Raw genomic sequence first — 16,029 nt, 5'->3', positions numbered from 1 at the left:
GGACCCACACTTTGGGATGCTCTGTGTTCAGGCAAAAGAAACCATGATAAGTTTTTCTTTTCATTTTTACATTTAACTACATACATGTTCCATGCTCTTTATTCTCAAAATACTATTTGCCTAAATCTTTGTTTAAATTTTTAATTGAAGAGTAATTGCTTTACAGTATTGTATTGGTTTCTGCCATACATGAACATGAATCGGCCATAGGTATACATATGTCCCCTCCCTCTTGAACCTCCCTTCCACATAAGTTTTTCCTTATCAAGTTGGCAAAGATAGATAAGCGTGTGCCCCTGTGCTGTGAATCTACACTGTTGTTAAGGAGTAAAGACCTAGAACCCTTTGGGGACAATGAGGTGATTGTCTTGTCACCGTGTCTGCGCCTCTGCTCAGGACTTCAACTCCAGGACTCTGTTCTCTGATGCTTGGTCGTGTGTGACACCAAATATGGCTCCATTGGACACGTGTGTTCCCATGTGTCTCCTGCCCATAATCAGACAGGTGCTCACACTGTTCAGGTCTTTGTCCATCGTCACCGCCCGAGGTCTAGCCTTTCCCATCAGCTCTCCACCAGCCCAGCCTGGCAGGCAGCGGGGAGGGGGTGCTCCAGAGGCTGCAGTTTGTCTGCTTTCGGCTTCCCAGCAACTGGCACGTGCTGGAGCCCGGGGCCTCCCAGCATCTGTGAGTGGGTGAGTGAGTCCTCTTGGGAGGGTGGGTGTCTGGATGCTGGGCCCGCCAATTGCCACAGTCACCCCATGTCCCCCTCCCAGCGCTGCTGGGTCCTGGCGGTCCCTGGGACTGGAGAGGCTGCCTCTACCACAGGGAGTTGGGGGGGTGGTGGTCTTTGATCTGAGCCCAGGTGGTACCTACAGGACTTGCCCAAGAGCAAAGCTTCAGGAGTGCAGCAGGGCTAGGGTGATGCCTGGACAGCTGAACAGTGGCACAAGGCAGACTGGTGTCAGGTGCAGGAGCCCCTCAGGTTCCCCAGATGTGATGATGTAAAGGAGGGCTAGGCCTCACACCCACCCCTCCTGCCCCAGGTGTCAGCATGGAGACCCAGTGAGGGCAGCAGAAATTTTATTGGTGCTCAGAGATGCAGAGCAACACTGCTCAGGCCAGGACCAAGGTCAGCAGGGCCCAGGATGACCAGGCATCAAGGAAGCAGGTATGGAGCAGCCAGGGCACTCATGGGCCAAAGTCAGGAGAGGAGTTCCCTGAGCAGGTCAGGCCCCCAGAGCTCGGCCAGGGCTGGGGTGCAGTGGGGTCTGGTCTTTTCCGTGTGCTGAGCCTGACTTGGGGAGAACAGGCCAAGCAAGCCAGGGGGGTCAGGGAGCTCAAGTGTGTCTGGTGGAGGGCAGGATCCCTGGAACCTGCTGGCTCCAAGGGGACGTGTCAGGTTAGCAGCAGGGGTCCGAGACCCAGGCAGGGACTCAGCAGGCTGGGCTGGAGCATGAGGGTTGGCAGAGGAGGGACACGGAGGTGGCCGGGCGGCAGCAGCTGGGCTGGCAGGAGGAGGTGGGCACGCAGCAGGCAGGGCGGCACACGGGGCGGCAGAGGAGGGACACGGAGGAGGAGGGTCTACAGCAGGATGAGGAGGCTGAGCAGGGGTAGGCCTCACAGCACACGGGCCTGCAGCAGACAGGTGTGCAGCAGACAAGCCTGCAGCACACAGGTGCACAAGAGACTGGCTTGCAGCAGACAGGCCTGCAGCAGACAGGTGTGCAAGAGATGGGCCTGCAGCAGACAGGCACACAGCAGGCCTGCTGGCAGGGAGAGGAGCTGCTGCAGGCTGGCTGGCAGCAGGGGCTGGACTCGCAGTTCACTGGAGCACAGATGAGGGTCAGGCGCGGGGCTGGGGCACAGCAGCTGGGGGCACAGCAGGTGGGCTCGCAGCAGGTCTCCTGGCAATCATCCACCTGCCAGGAGGAGCCGATGCAGGCACTGGGTGAGCTGACCTGGTTGCCACAGCTCAGGTCGCTGGAGCAGACAGACAAGGTGGATGCAGCAACAACGCAAGTCCTGGAACAGCAGGTGTCGGCCATGCTGGGGGTTTGTGCTGAGAGGTGTTCCAGTTGGGGGTGTGATTGGTGGGTGAGTGAGGTGCTCTGGGCACTGGGGCTTTTATATCCCTCCCTGGGATGCTCTGCCTCACCTGAGGCTCAACAGACTTTCTTTTTCCTCATTACTGCTAAGAGGATGTTCCCAGATGAGGTTATTAGTTTATTTACTGTGAGATGTTTATCCCACCGTCCTTGAGCCGTCTGATGACTGGAGGTGTTTTTGTGTCTTAAAAACAAGCATTGAGATGCAGACTCTCTGGGTGTGTCTGTAGAGCCTTGACTGCTCTCTCCACCTCTTTGCTTGTGTTTCTTTGATATGAATTCTGGTCCCAGGATGTTTTGTGCCTACAGACGCTCCACACATGTTGCAGACCCTCTTGTGTTGAACAACAGGTATCCTGGTGGGAGGGTACCCTCTTACCCTCTCCACCTGCAGACCTGGAGGCAGGGTGTCCACGGCTCATCCCTATATGCGTCTTTTCCAGTGCTCATCTGAAACACTGTTTTTAGTTCTATTTATCTCACAGTTTCTTATATGCATATTATGTTATATCTGAGTTTCACATTTAGATATGATCTGATTTCCTATTGTAGAAGGAAGCCTTTCTCTTGTTTTCCATCAGCCCCAAGAAAACTCCCTCTCTGCATAGTCAGAAGGCAGTGAAACCCCAATATTTGGTTAAACTCATGGTCAAAATCTGTATTATTATTAGTATTTTAATTGAACATTGTCCATAGCCAAGTCTGTGTAGTGAAACAAGATTTAACTTCCTTATTTATACTTGTTTTTGCTTGTGTTTTTCATTTCTTAGAGTTAACAATTGCTTCTTGGGTTTATTTGCTTATCTTTCTGGGGTTGTTCAGTTGCCAAGTCATGACTGACTCTTTGAGATCCCATGGACTTCAGCATACCAGGCTTCCCTGATCTTCACCATCCCCTGGAGTTTGCTCAAATTCATGTCCAATGAGTTGGTGATGCTATCCAACCATCTCATCCTCTGCCACCCCCTTCTCCTTTTTTTGCCCTCAGTCTTTACCATCATCAAGGTCTTTTCCAAGGAGTCAACTCTTCACATCAGGTGGCCAAAGTATTGGTGTTTCAGCTTCAGCATCAGTCCTTCCAATGAATATTCAGGGTTGATTTCCTTTAGGATTGACTAGTTTGATCTTGCGGGCAGCCCAAGGGACTCTCAGGAGTCTTCTCCAACACCACAATTTGAAAGTATTAATTCTTCTGTGTAACTATCAATAAACCATTCCCAGGTTCTCTAATTCATCCCATGCTCATTCAAGAGGTTCCAACATAACAGGGAATCTATTGGCTTCATTTATTTTTGGAAATCCATTTTCTGGAGCCCTCTGTATTTGTGGGTCTATACCTATTGGCCGATATATGACAAACCTAGACAGCACGTTAAAAAGCAGAGACATTACATTGCTTTGCCAACAAAGGTCCATCTAGTCAAAGCTATGGTTTTTCCAGTAGTCCTGTATGGATGTGAGAGTTGGATCATAATGAAAGCTGAGCACTAAAGAATTGATGCTTTTAAACTTTAATGTTGGAAAAGACTCTTGAGAGTCCCTTGGACTGCAAGGAGATCAAACCAGTCAATCCTAAAGGAGATCAGTCCTGAATATTCTTTGGAAGGACTGATGCTGAAGCTGAAACTCCAATACTGTGGCCACCTGATGGGAAGAGCTGACTCATTGGAAAAGACCCTGATGCTAGGAAAGATTGAAGGCAGGAGGAGAAGGGGATGACAGAGGATGAGATGGTTGGATGACATCACCGACACAATGGACATGAGCTTGAGCAAGCTCCAGGAATTGGTGATGGACAGGGAAGCCTGGTGTGTTGCACTCCACGGAGTCGCAAAGTCGTACACGAGTGAGTGAGTGAACTGAACCGATCCGTTGGCTCTTCTCTCAGCCAGATGTGCAGGTATCATTCAAGGATCTCTCTTCACTATTGTCTTTAGATTTTCCTCCTCTCTCTCTTGGGTCTCTTATTTCCCCAATGCGGTGTCTTTTTCTTTCTGAGTTGATGCCCTTATTTGGGTGGAGCACACCCTCAAGTGGTTTTCTGAAAACAGGTTTATGGGAGATTAATTTTTGAGTCTAGCATAACTAAAAAATGCCTTATTCTGCCCTTACACTTGACTGATAGTTTAGCTTGGGATGGTCCTCTGGATTGGGAAACTTTTCCTCAAGTATATTTTTTGAAGGTGGAGAACATTCCCAGAATTCTAGCTGTCCCCCTGTGCTGTTTCTCAGTTAACTCACTTCTCCCTAGGAGGAGTCACATTTCCACCTTCTCCCATTGATAAGTTTCATCTGTTCTCTCTACTTTTTTGTTCATTATTTTACTCAACAAACATCAGAAATAAGCACCCATGTGGCTGCCTGAGTCATATAGCTCATTGTACTGCTGTGATGAAAACCATTGCATTAAACCCCACTGTGTTTTACTTAATATTCTCTTTCCCGGTGATGGAGATTTGGATTATTTCTAGATTTTGGCTAATATGAAAGATGCTGCTATAAAAATTCTTGTATATTTTGCTTTTGGTGGGCGTATTCACTAATTTCTTTTTGGTATATACCCCAGTGTCGAAATGCTGGGTCACATGAAAGGGGTATCTGTAGTTTAGCATATACTGACTAACAACTTTTTACAGAGTTACTTCCCCACAAGTGAGTTTTATGAATTTCAGTTGCTCTATAGTTTTTTAAAAGGTGTTTTTATCCCTTATGGAAAATATAGGGTTACTGTTACTGAAAGTGGGGTCCAGCTGCTTGCTCAAAAGCCAATATAGAGGGAAGGTTGGAGGAAAGGCACGTTTGCTTTATTTTGGATGCTGGCAGGTGGGGGGAGGGCAGGCTCTTATCCAAAGGCTGGCTGCCCGCCCCCACCACCGCCTTGGCCCCCACCAACAATAAGAGGGTAAGAGGTTTTATTGCTGGAGGGAGAAGTTACCTGGATAAACAGCACAGTCAGCTCTGACAGTCATCTGGAAATTAGTCATCGGTTGTCTGACCAGCATCATCTTGACTAAGTACAGTTAATATTCATTTCCAGGGTCAGTTTGTTCCCATTTCTTTGGAGCCAGTTCTCAGAATTTGGCATCTTATGTCTTGGCTACAGTCTGGTCCTAATGTAGGTGACTTCTTCCACCCAGTGGGGGTTTCAGTAGCTGTAAGACAGTTCACAGGAGATGACTCAGAATATATTGCCCTTGAGAAGGAACTGAAGGTCCTTGACTTTGCTTAATGACTAAATATTATTTAGTCTTATTGGACTGTTTTCCTTTGCTTCTGTTTTCTCACTTCTCTGATTAAAATTATTATTTGGCTAAAGTTTTCTATAGACAAAAGGTAGACTGAAGGCATGAGGGATAAGACCACAGGGTCCTGCTCCATTTCAGTACACGATGTTGAATTAATTTGCATTCCTGATGCAGTAAAGTTGAACATTCAGATATCTTTTCTTGGGAGGTGTCTGTTCAAGTCGTTTGATTTTTTTAGTAGGGTTAATTGCATTTCTTACTGATTTGTAGAAATTTATTATACATTCTGAATATGAGTTATCTTTGTATCTAAGCAGTTTTGTGCCAGTAAATATATAATAACCGTCTGGCTGTAAAACAAAAACAAGAAAGCCCTGGTGTATTGTGTTTGTCAGTTTCCACGATGTGGACACCCTCAGCTTTGCTACCACTGTGATGTTACCAAATGCACAGTGATGCACGGTCAGCCCTCGAGAGCCGGTGCAAGTGGCTGCAGCCCACCCCCGACAAGACAGTCACTTGCATCCAGCTTGTCCAGGTCCAGGGCTGTGATTTTCATTTTCTTGAGGATGTCCTTTTCAAGAAGTCAACTTCATAGAGGCATGATTTACATACTGCAAAATGGACTTATTCAGAGTTTCATTTGCTGAGTTTTGGGAAACATGAACACCATGAGATCACAGCAAGATCTAGAGCTTTCCCGTCATCCCCAGAGTTCCCACGTGCTCCTTCAGAGACAATCCCACCCCCTCCTGACCCTGAACCATAGCTCTCCTCTCCATCTAGACTGCATTTGTCTTTTCTGAAGTTGCATGTAAATTGGAATATGCAGTATGGACTCTTTCCCCCAGCATGTTGAGGAATGTAAGTGTGTATATAGTCACATTCTATCTTCGAAACAGCAAATGTGTGGGAATTCTGGTTCCTCCACTTCGTTGTGACACTGGGTGTCACAGTCTTTATTTAATACGAGTCATTCCAATAGATGTGTGAGTTCATGGTGTCTTTCTTTTCTGAGAACTTTCATTTATTTGTTTTTGACTACGAGGGTCCTTTGTTGCTGCACGGGCTGTTTCCCTTCTTGATTGTGGAGAGCAGGGGCCACTTTCTAGTTGTGGTGCATGGGCTTCACATTGCAGTGGTTTCTCTTTCTGTGGAGCACGGGCTCTAGAGCGCGCAGGCTTCAGTCGTTGTGGCACACAGACTTAGTTGCTCCGCGGCATGTGGGATCTTCCTGGATCAAGGGTTGAACCCGTGTCTCCTGCACCGGCAGGCAGGTTCTTTACCGCTAGCTGCCAGGAAAGCCCCATGGTGTCTTTCGATGAACAGTTCTTTTTATTGGCGTATAGTGATTCAGTTATACATATATACTTATTCTTTTTCATGTTATTTTCCATTATGATTTATTACAGGGTATTGGATATAGTTCCCTGTGCTGTATAGTAGGTCCTTGTTTATTTTATATACAGTAGTGTGTATCTCCTAATCCCCAGCTCCTAAGTTATTCCTCACTTTCCCTTGGCAGCCAAAAGTCTGTTCTCTATGTTTGTTTCAGCTTCATAAATGTGTGCATTTGTGTCGTATTTTAGACTTCATGCATAAGTGATATTTGTACAGTATTTCTCTTTCTCTTTCTGATGTACTTCACTTAGTATGATAATCTCCATGTTGATTGTGTATGATAAGGCCCTTGTTGCTGCAAATGGCATTATCTCATTAAAAATTTTTTTTCATTCTTTTTTATATATATCACACCTTCTTTATCCATTCACCTGTCAATGGACATGTAGGTGCTTCCAGGTCTTGGCTATTGTAAACAGTGCTGCTATGAGCATAGAGATGCATATTTCTCTCCAAATGGCAGTTTTCTCGCATATATGCCTAGCAGTGGGATTGCTGTATCATATGGTAACTCAATTTTTAGTTTTTCAGGGAACCTCCATACTGTTCTCTATAGTGACTGAACCAATTTTCATTCCCACCGACAGTGTAGGGAGGCTTCCCTTTTCTCCACATCCCGTCCAGCATTTACTATTTGTAGATTTTTAGATGATGGCCACTGTGACCAATTTGAGGTGGTACCTCATTGTAGTTTTGATTTGCATTTCTCCAATAATTAGTGATGCTGAGCATCTTTTCATATGCCTGTGGCCCATCTGTATGTCTTCTTTGGAGAAATGTCTATTTAGATCTTCTGCCCACTTTTTTTTTTGTTTGTTTGTTATTGAGTTGTATGAGCTATTTGTATATTTTGGAAATTAAGTTTTTATCAGTTGCATCATTTGCAAATATTTTCTCCCAGTCTGCAGGTTGTCTTTTTGTTTGTTTATGGTTTTCTTTGCTGAGCAAAAGCTTATCAGTTTGATTAGGTCCTATTTGTTTATTTTTGCTTTTATTCCTATTGCTTTGGGAGACTGACCTAAGAAATCATTGGTACAACTTATGTCAGAGAATGTTTTGCCTATGTTCTCTTCTAGGAGTTTATGGGGTCATGTCTTATATTTGTGTTTTAAAGCCATTTTGAGTTTATTTTTGTGTAGGGTGTGACAATCTGTTCTAACTTCGTTGATTTGCATATCGCTGTCCAGCTTTCCCAACATGACTTGTTGAAAAGACTGTCTTTTCTCTATTGTATATTCTTGCATCCTTTGTTGAAGATTAATTGACTGTAGGTGTGTGGGTTTATTTCTGGGCTCTCTAGTCTGTTCTGTTGATCCATATCTGACCCATGTCTGTTTCTGTGCCATTGCTGTGGTGTTTGGATTACTGTAACTTTGTAGTATTGTCTGAAGTCTTGAAGGCTATGCCTCCAGTTCTGTTCTTTTTCTTCAGGCTTGCTTTGACAATTCTGGGACTTTTATGGTACCATATAAATTTCAGAATTATTTGTTCTAGTTCTGTAAAAAATGTGGGTAATTTGATGGGGGTTACTTTAAATCTGTAGATTGCTTTGGGTAGTACAGACATTTTAACAATATTAATTCTTCCAAACCAAGAGCATGGAATATCTTTTCACTTCTTTCGATCTTCAGTTTCCTTTATTGATATTTCATAGTTCTCTGCATATAAGTCTTTCACCTCTGTGATCAGGCTTATTCCCAAGTTGTGTCTTTTATTGGATGCAATTTTAAAAGAATGTTTTTTTCCTTTCCCTTTCTGATATGTCATTGTTAGTATAAAGAAATGCAACCGATTTCTGTGTGTTAATCTTGTATCATGCTACTCTGCTGAATTCACTTATCAGTTCTAGTGGCTTTTGTGCGGAATCTTTATGGTTTTCCATGTGTAGTATCATGTCATCTGCACATAATGATAGTTTTACCTCTTGTGAATAGTTCTTAATTCTAATGAAGTCCAGTTTATTGATTCTTTTCTTTTATGCTTAATGTTTTTTATGTCCTGCTTCAAAAGTCTTTGCCTACCACAATGTCATGAAGACATTGTTCAGTGTATTATTCTCAGTTCAGTTCAGTCGCTCAGTCTTTGTGACCCCATGAACCGCAGCACGCCAGGCCTCCCTGTCAATCACCAACTCCTGGAGTCCACCCAAACCCATGTTCATTGAGTTGGTGATGCCATCCAACCATCTCATCCTCTGTTGTCCCCTTCTCCTCCTGCCCTCAATCTTTCCCAGCATCACGGTCTTTTCAAATGAGACAGCTCTTCGCATCAGGTGGCCAAAGTATTGGAGTTTCAGCTTCAGCATCAGTCCTTCCAATGAACACCCAGGATTGATCTCCCTTAGGATGGACTGGTTGGATCTCCTTGCACTCTAGGGTACTCTCAAGGGTCTTCTCCAACACCACAGTTCAAAAGCATCAGTTCTTCAGCACTCAGCTTTCCTTGTAGTCCAACTCTGACATCCATACATGACCACTGGAAAAACCATAGCCTTGACTAGACGGATCTTTGTCGGCGAAGTAGCGTCTCTGCTTTTCAATATGCTATCTAGGTCATAACTTTCCTTCCAAGGAGTAAGTGAATTTTAATTTCACGGCTGCAATCACCATCTACAGTGATTTTGGAGCCCAGAAAAACAAAGTCAGCCACTGCTTCCACTGTTTCCCCATCTATTTGCCATGAAGTGATGGGGCTGGATGCCATGATCTTAGTTTTCTGAATGTTGAGCTTTAAGCCAACCTTTTCACCCTCCTCTTTCACTTTCGTCAAGAGGCTCTTTAGTTCTTTACTTTCTGCCATAAGGGTGGTGTCATCTGCATAACTGAGGTTATTGACATTTCTCCTGGCTCTTCAATATTTTGCCTTCCACATTCAGCTCTGTAATCGACCTCCAGTCAAGGTGTGTGTGTGTGCTGTAAGGATAGGCAAAGCTCACTTCTCCCATGGGGATATCTCCTGATCTTTCGGGAGTGGGGGCTGACGGACACCACTGAAGGGGCAGGAACAGGGAAGCCCTTGGGAGTGACCCAGGACCACCTTACAGGGGGGAGCATCCAGCAAGGGCCTTAGTTGGAAACAACAGAAATGAGCTGTGACTAAACTGATCAGGAAAGGAATTTATTGGAAGGGACTGACAGTTCACAGGGGAGGAGAAATTGAAACCAGCTTAGGAACGAGTAGAGGAGCAGGGGTTGCACCAGAGCACAGGGGACGAGGGTGAGAAACCAAGTCCAAGCATTTATCATCTCTTCCTTCATGCCACATGAGGCTCAAACCCCTGGGAGAGCTGGGCTGCCATACAGGCTGTGGAGGGAAGGCTGACCCAGGACAGGGTGGCGGGAGGGGAGTCGGCACCGGAAGAAGTGGGTGTGCCAGTCCCAGGAGGGGTGACCTGGTGGCGTTCACGGCAGGGCCTGGGGCGGTGATGGGAAAGCTGTCTAGGCTCTCGAAAGGAGTCCAAGGTTGCAGATGACTGTGAGTTCGCACACTTTGGGATGACCTTGAGAGGAACACTCAGCAGCAGGGCTCCAGGGCCAAGGCGGGGACATAGCAAGCCGGGCGGGAGCATGCAGGCTGGCAGAGCAGGGACACAGAGGAGGCCGGGCGGCAGCAACTGGGCTGGCAAGAGGAGGTGGGCACACAGCAGGCGGGGCGGCACACGGGCCGGCAGAGCAGGGACACAGAGGAGGCCGGGCGGCAGCAACTGGGCTGGCAAGAGGAGTCGGGCACACAGCAGGCGGGGCGGCACACAGGGTGGCAGAGCAGGGACACGGAGGAGGAGGGTCTGCAGCAGGACGAGGGGGCTGAGCACGGGGAACCCTCAGAGCAGACAGATGTGCAGCAGACAGGTGTGCAGCAGACAGGCCTGCAGCAGATGGGTCTGCAGCAGACGGGCTCACAGCAGGCCTGCTGGCAGGGGGAGGAGGTGCAACAGGAAGGCTGGCAGCTGGTCTGCTGGCAGCACAAGGCTGGGCAGGAGCTGCTGCAGGCTGGCTGGCAGCAGGGGCTGGACTCGCAGCTCACTGGGGCACAGAGGAGGGTCAGGCGGGGGGCCGGGGCGCAGCAGCTGGGGGCACAGCAGGGGGGCTCGCAGCAGCTCTCTGGACAGTCATAGCTCAGGTCGCTGGAGCAGATGGACAGAGTGGAGGCTGCCATGGTGGAGGTAGAGGAGCTGGAGGAGGGTTTGAGTGAGTGTGTGCGCGTGTGTGTGTGTGTGTGTGTGTGTGTGTGTGTTTGTGTGTGAGGTGCTCAGGCTGTTGGCTTTATACCCCTCCTCTGTGTTGTGTGTTTGGCTCACAACACCCTCTCTTCCTGATTGGTATTTGGAACCCCATGATCTCTCATTAGTGCCAGTTTTTGTTTGGTTTTATGAGCTCAGCTCTTAAAACTCTTGAGTGTATCTGGAAGTCTGTTGACACATCTTGAGCACCTTTCAGTTCAGTTCAGTTACTCAGTCGTGTCCGACTCTTTGTGACCCCATGGACTGCAGCATGCCAGGCCTCCCTGTCCATCACCAACTCCTGGAGTTTACTCAAACTCATGTCCATTGAGTCAGTGATGCCATCTAACCATCTCATCCTCTGTCATCCCCTTCTCCTCCTGCCTTCAATCTTTCCCAGCATCAGGGTTTTTTCTAATGAGTCAATTCTTCACATCAGGTGACCAAAGAATTGGAGTTTCAGCTTCAGCATCAGTCCTTCCAATGAATATTCAGGACTGATTTCCTTTAAGGATGGACTGGTTGGATCTCCTTGCAGTCCAAGGGATTCTCAAGAGTCTTCTCCAACACCACAGTTCAAAAGCATCAATTCTTCGGTGCTCAGCTTTCTTTATAGTCCAACCCTCACATCCATACACGACTACTGGAAAAATCATAGCTTTGACTAGACAGACCTTTGTTGGCAAAGTAATGTCTCTGCTTTTTAATATGCTGTCTAGGTTGGTCATAACTTTTATGACATTTATGACAGAACATAACATCAAGGTAGGAAGGAAATATGTCTGCAGTAATGTGTCAGGGGTCAGCACTGGCTGCATGAGAGATCCATCTAGCCTAACTCCAGCTTCCCTGACTGACGGGACCACTGTGTGCACACCTGGGGACCTCCCTGTCTGTGAAGCAGGCTCAGAAAAGCAAAGATGAACAAGCCAAGCCCTGAGCTGCCGGGCTAGGAAAGTCAAGTTCTTGGTGCCCTGCGATGCTGTGACTACCAGGTCCAGCACAGTGTGGTGTGCATCGGCCTGGAGAATTGACACCTCACCCCTGTGGGAGGACTCTGGGGGGCACTGATGCTTCTGCTAAGTCTGGGTGCTCAAATTCTCACCCTTCCTGGCTGTTCTGTGCTTCCAATAATGGGGCTCAGTCCAGGCCTCTCAACTCCTTGGAAGTCTATGAAAGGCAAGAGAGGGGTCTAGGATTTCAGTCAAATTGTGAGCTGAGTTGTCTGTCTGCATATTTTGAGTTATGCAAATAAAATACATTTGAACCTGGCCACTTGTGCTCAGGTTCCTGGCCTCTCTGGAGATAAAGGAACTCATCATATAGACTGGGAATGCATGAGATAGAGAGAGAAACAGACAGACACACACACACAGAAGAAGAGAGAAAGAGAGATGTCTGTTTCCATCTATGATAAGGAGCCAGTGCCAGATACACTCCTGCCGAGGAGAACTTGGAAAGCTGGATAAAACTCAAACATCTGTTCAAAGCTTTGGAGGGCCACTGATCAAACTAAGAATTGAGAGGCAAACTTGTTGAATGTTAGGGAACTTTAGAGGGGTGAGCCAGCTTTTCCTGATGGCTTTTCCCTGAAATGTGGCTGACGAGTCTCGGCTTTGGGTGCACAGAGGAGAAACGTGGCCAAAGGCTGCAACTACAATGAAGAGAAGCCAGCAGAGCTCCTGAGATCTCAGGGGGCTGGAGAAAATTACATGGGGTTTGTGAACATGGAGGCAGCAAGGACTTGAGGAGACAAGATCCCAGGCAAATGGGAGGCAGAGCTCTAGAAATGTAGATTGAATCCTCAAGGCGTCTGCCGAGTTTCATGCTGTGCAGGGAAGATACTTAGAAGGTCATCAGAAAGCCACTGAAAGCCAAGCAGAGTTTTTGCAGTCTCTACCAAGGAGACAAAACCCAGAGTTAAGACTAGCCAAAAAGGAGCAGCTCTCGGCCAGGACCCCAAAGAGCTCAGTCCTAGGAGTGGGGAAAACCAGACGTAGACGAGCACTTACAGAGTGTGCCTCCCAGCCTCACAACAGTAACAGTCCTCAGCCACACCCAAGCCATCTGCCCAGGGTGTGGTGAATCTCTTCAGAAGCAGAGAAGCCTTCAGAGCTGCTAGGAGTTTGCATACACAACCTCAGCCATGCAATCATGGATGACAGCCATGCCAAGGAAGAGCACCAAGAGACAAAACAGACAGTAGAAACAAAGCCACAGGTGACCCAGCATTAGAGCTGTCAGACATGCTGTTTACAACAATTGTGATGAATGTGCTTAAGGAAACAGATGTATGGGTGGATGGTTTTATCTAAAACTGAAAAATGTGTAAAAGAAGTAGAAATTCTGGACTCAAAAAATTGCAGAAATGTAACAACAGTATTTATGACTCGATAGGTGGATTTAATAGAAGAAGAGACAGCCAGAGGGTGGATTACTAGTAGAAGCTATGAAGCATTTAGGATGAGGTTAGAACGTAAAAAGGAGGGAAAATAACTGAATAAATATGGGAGAACGTGGTGAGGCAATTTCACTTTTTTTTTTTTTCCTCCTTGGAGCCCAAAATGAAAGGAAGAGATATAATGGGGGATATTTGAAGAGATCATGGTAAATCTTTTTCTAAAACAGATTCAAGCTACAAATTCAAGCAATAATATAAACCTTAAGAGAACTAAATATTAACGAAGCCACACCTAAGTGGATCATAATGAAGCTGATGAAAGTCAAAGATTGAGACTAATTGTTGAAAACAATCAGAGGAAAAATAAACATTAACTTCATAGTTGCAGCAGCAGAAGATTTATAGTAGTTTTCCCATCAGAAAAGAGGAAAGTTAGGAGGCAATGAGAGGTCATCTTTAAGGGGCTGAAAGAAAATAACTAACTGCAAACCTGTAAGATCACCATCAAAGGTGAAGGTAAAACAAAATGATGCCAGACAAAAACTGAGCAAATTCAACACCAGAAGACCCACTTAAAATTAGCATTAAAGAGAAACCTCCAGGTAGAGTGACTGAAAGGCAGATAGGCTTGCAGCAGACAGGTGTGCAATACACAGGTGTGTGACAGGTGTGTGCAGACAGGTGTGTAACAAACAAATGTCTAATAGGCTTGCAGCAGACATGTGTACAACAGACTAGTGTGTAACAGGTGTGCGACTGACAGGCTTGCAGCAGACGGGTATGCAACAGTGCATGCTCAGTCACTCAGTTGTGTCTCTTTGTGACCTCATGGACTGTAGCCCTCCAGGCTTCTCTGTCCATGGACTTTTCAGGCAAGAATACTGGAGTGGGGTGCCATTTCCTACGCCAGGGGATGTTCCCTGTGCAGCAGACAGGTGTGCAGCAGACAGGTGTGTGACAGACAGGTGTGCAATGAAGAGGTGTGTAACAGGCTTGCAGCAGACAGGTGTGCAACCGTGCATGCTCAGCCGCTCAATCATGTCTGACTCTTTGTGGCCTCATGGACTGTAGCTCACCAGGCTTCTCTGTCCATGGGAATTTTCAGGCAAGAATACTGGAGTGGGGTGCCATTTCCTCCTCCAGGGGATCTTCCCTGTGTGGCAGACGGGCCTGCAGCAGACAGGCCTGCAGCAGACAGGCCTGTAGCAGACAGGCTCACAGCAGGCCTGCTGGCAGGGGGAGGAGGTGCAGCAGGAGGGCTGGCAGCTGGACTGCTGGCAGTACGAGGCCAGGGTCAGGTGGGGGCCGGGGCGCAGCAGCTGGGGGCGCAGCAGGGGGATTCGCAGCAGCTCTCTGGACAGTTGTCCTCCTCCGTCCACCAGGAGGAACCGGTACAGGAGTCACAGGACCCGGGCAGACAGACCCGGCTGCTGTAGCAAAGTGGAGGCAGCCGTGGTGGTGGTGGAGGGGCTGGAGGAAGGTGAGGATGTGAGTGTGTGCATGAGTGAGCGTGTGAAGCGTCTGGGCCGCTGTTTTGTTTCCCCTCCTGGTGTGTGTATTGTCCTGGGGGAGGTTCCACACCCTCCCTCCTGGTCGCTGTTGAGAGCAGATTCAGAGAACAAGTGGCAACTGTTTCTGTCCCAGGAGCTCAGCTCTCTCTTAAAGTCAGCCTGGAACGTCTTTACTTGGTTTTGGCCTAGGAAGCAACCCTGGGTGGATGTCAGCTATCTTGTTTTCACCAGTGTCACTGGGGGCAGAGGTGGACCTGTGTCTGTGGGCGCTGCGTCCTGGCTTGGTCAGGGTGAGTGCTGCTGGGGTTGCCGGGCTGGCTGAACAATGTCGTATGGCTGGAAGGTCCGCGAGGAGGTGTGTTTGGTTCTAAATAAAGATAATGTGAGTCCTGGTCTGCAGGCAGCCCTGGCCCAGCGTTCAAGGCAGCAGTGACAGCCCCACAGACTGGCAGGCTCACACAACACGAGTGGGTCTTAGTCTGGACGTCAAACGTGGGAGGTTAATGCTGTCTGAGGCTCTGGGGGACAAGCTGTCCCAGGGTCTCTTAGCTCTTCCCTGGATTCTGGGACTTTTCTGGCAATTCTTGGGGTTCCATCACTTGTAGAAGCATCACCCTGATCTCTGCTTCCATCATCACAGGGCATTTTCCACATGGGCACGTGTCTGCCTCCAAACTTCCCCTTTCTATGAGGAAACGAGTCAGGTGGGATTAAGAGACACTCCGAAGACCTCATTGTATCTTGATTAATCTGCAAAGACCCTATTTCGAAATAAGGTCAAACTCACAGGTACTGGGGCTGGGGCAGCAGCATCTTCTCAGGACACAACCAGCCCCTAATAAGTGCTGTCCCTGCCCTGAGGCTGACCCAAGGCCAGGTTCTGTGTGGAAGGAGGAGTCAAACTGGTGTCCATTCTCCTTCCTTAGGGACAGTCATGAAGGGCGGGGTGCAGGCAGCAGCTGGCCTGATAGGTTCAGAGCACACATAGGACTTCTGCTGGTCCAGGCATGGTCTGAGCTTGTGGGGTGATTTTTTTAGTTTATTTTATGGAGTAACTGCACAAGGAGCACAAAGAAGTCACATATGCCCCTCTCCAGCTTTCTCTAGTGTTAACATCACATGGATGGAGAAGGCAATGGCACCCCAC

General features: G+C 47.6%; 2 protein-coding genes across 2 annotated transcripts in view; one reads left to right on the top strand and one right to left on the bottom strand.

Moving 5' to 3' along the window:
• Positions 1 to 16,029, top strand: part of TSPEAR (thrombospondin type laminin G domain and EAR repeats) — a 171,454-nt gene that overhangs the window by 60,162 nt on the left and 95,263 nt on the right. The gene's annotated exons all lie outside the window — the stretch shown is intronic.
• On the bottom strand, positions 1,434 to 10,906 carry LOC105604734 (keratin-associated protein 10-8-like). The gene is made up of 3 exons (XM_060398177.1): positions 10,598 to 10,906; positions 10,352 to 10,459; positions 1,434 to 1,901 (listed from the first exon to the last, which is right to left on the bottom strand). Exons 1-3 carry the CDS (start codon positions 10,904 to 10,906, stop codon positions 1,434 to 1,436), a joined length of 885 nt encoding a protein of 294 aa, XP_060254160.1.

This window comes from Ovis aries, chromosome 1 (genome assembly GCF_016772045.2).
Source record: "Ovis aries strain OAR_USU_Benz2616 breed Rambouillet chromosome 1, ARS-UI_Ramb_v3.0, whole genome shotgun sequence".
Lineage (NCBI taxonomy): Eukaryota > Metazoa > Chordata > Mammalia > Artiodactyla > Bovidae > Ovis > Ovis aries.
This window is presented reverse-complemented; position numbering and strand designations above follow the sequence as displayed.

What these genes read in the sequence shown, in the direction of transcription:
- LOC105604734 (XM_060398177.1), bottom strand. Translation starts at nt 10,906, where the DNA reads ATGGCAGCCTCCACTCTGTCCATCTGCTCCAGCGACCTGAGCTATGAC. An exon ending in GGCCTGTCTGCTGCACACCT is followed by an intron (nt 10,460 to 10,597) that starts GTCTGCTGCACA and finishes TCCTCTTGCCAG; the next exon opens with CCCAGTTGCTGCCGCCCGGC. An exon ending in AGCCCAGTTGCTGCCGCCCG is followed by an intron (nt 1,902 to 10,351) that starts GCCTCCTCTGTG and finishes GATTGCCAGGAG; the next exon opens with ACCTGCTGCGAGCCCACCTG.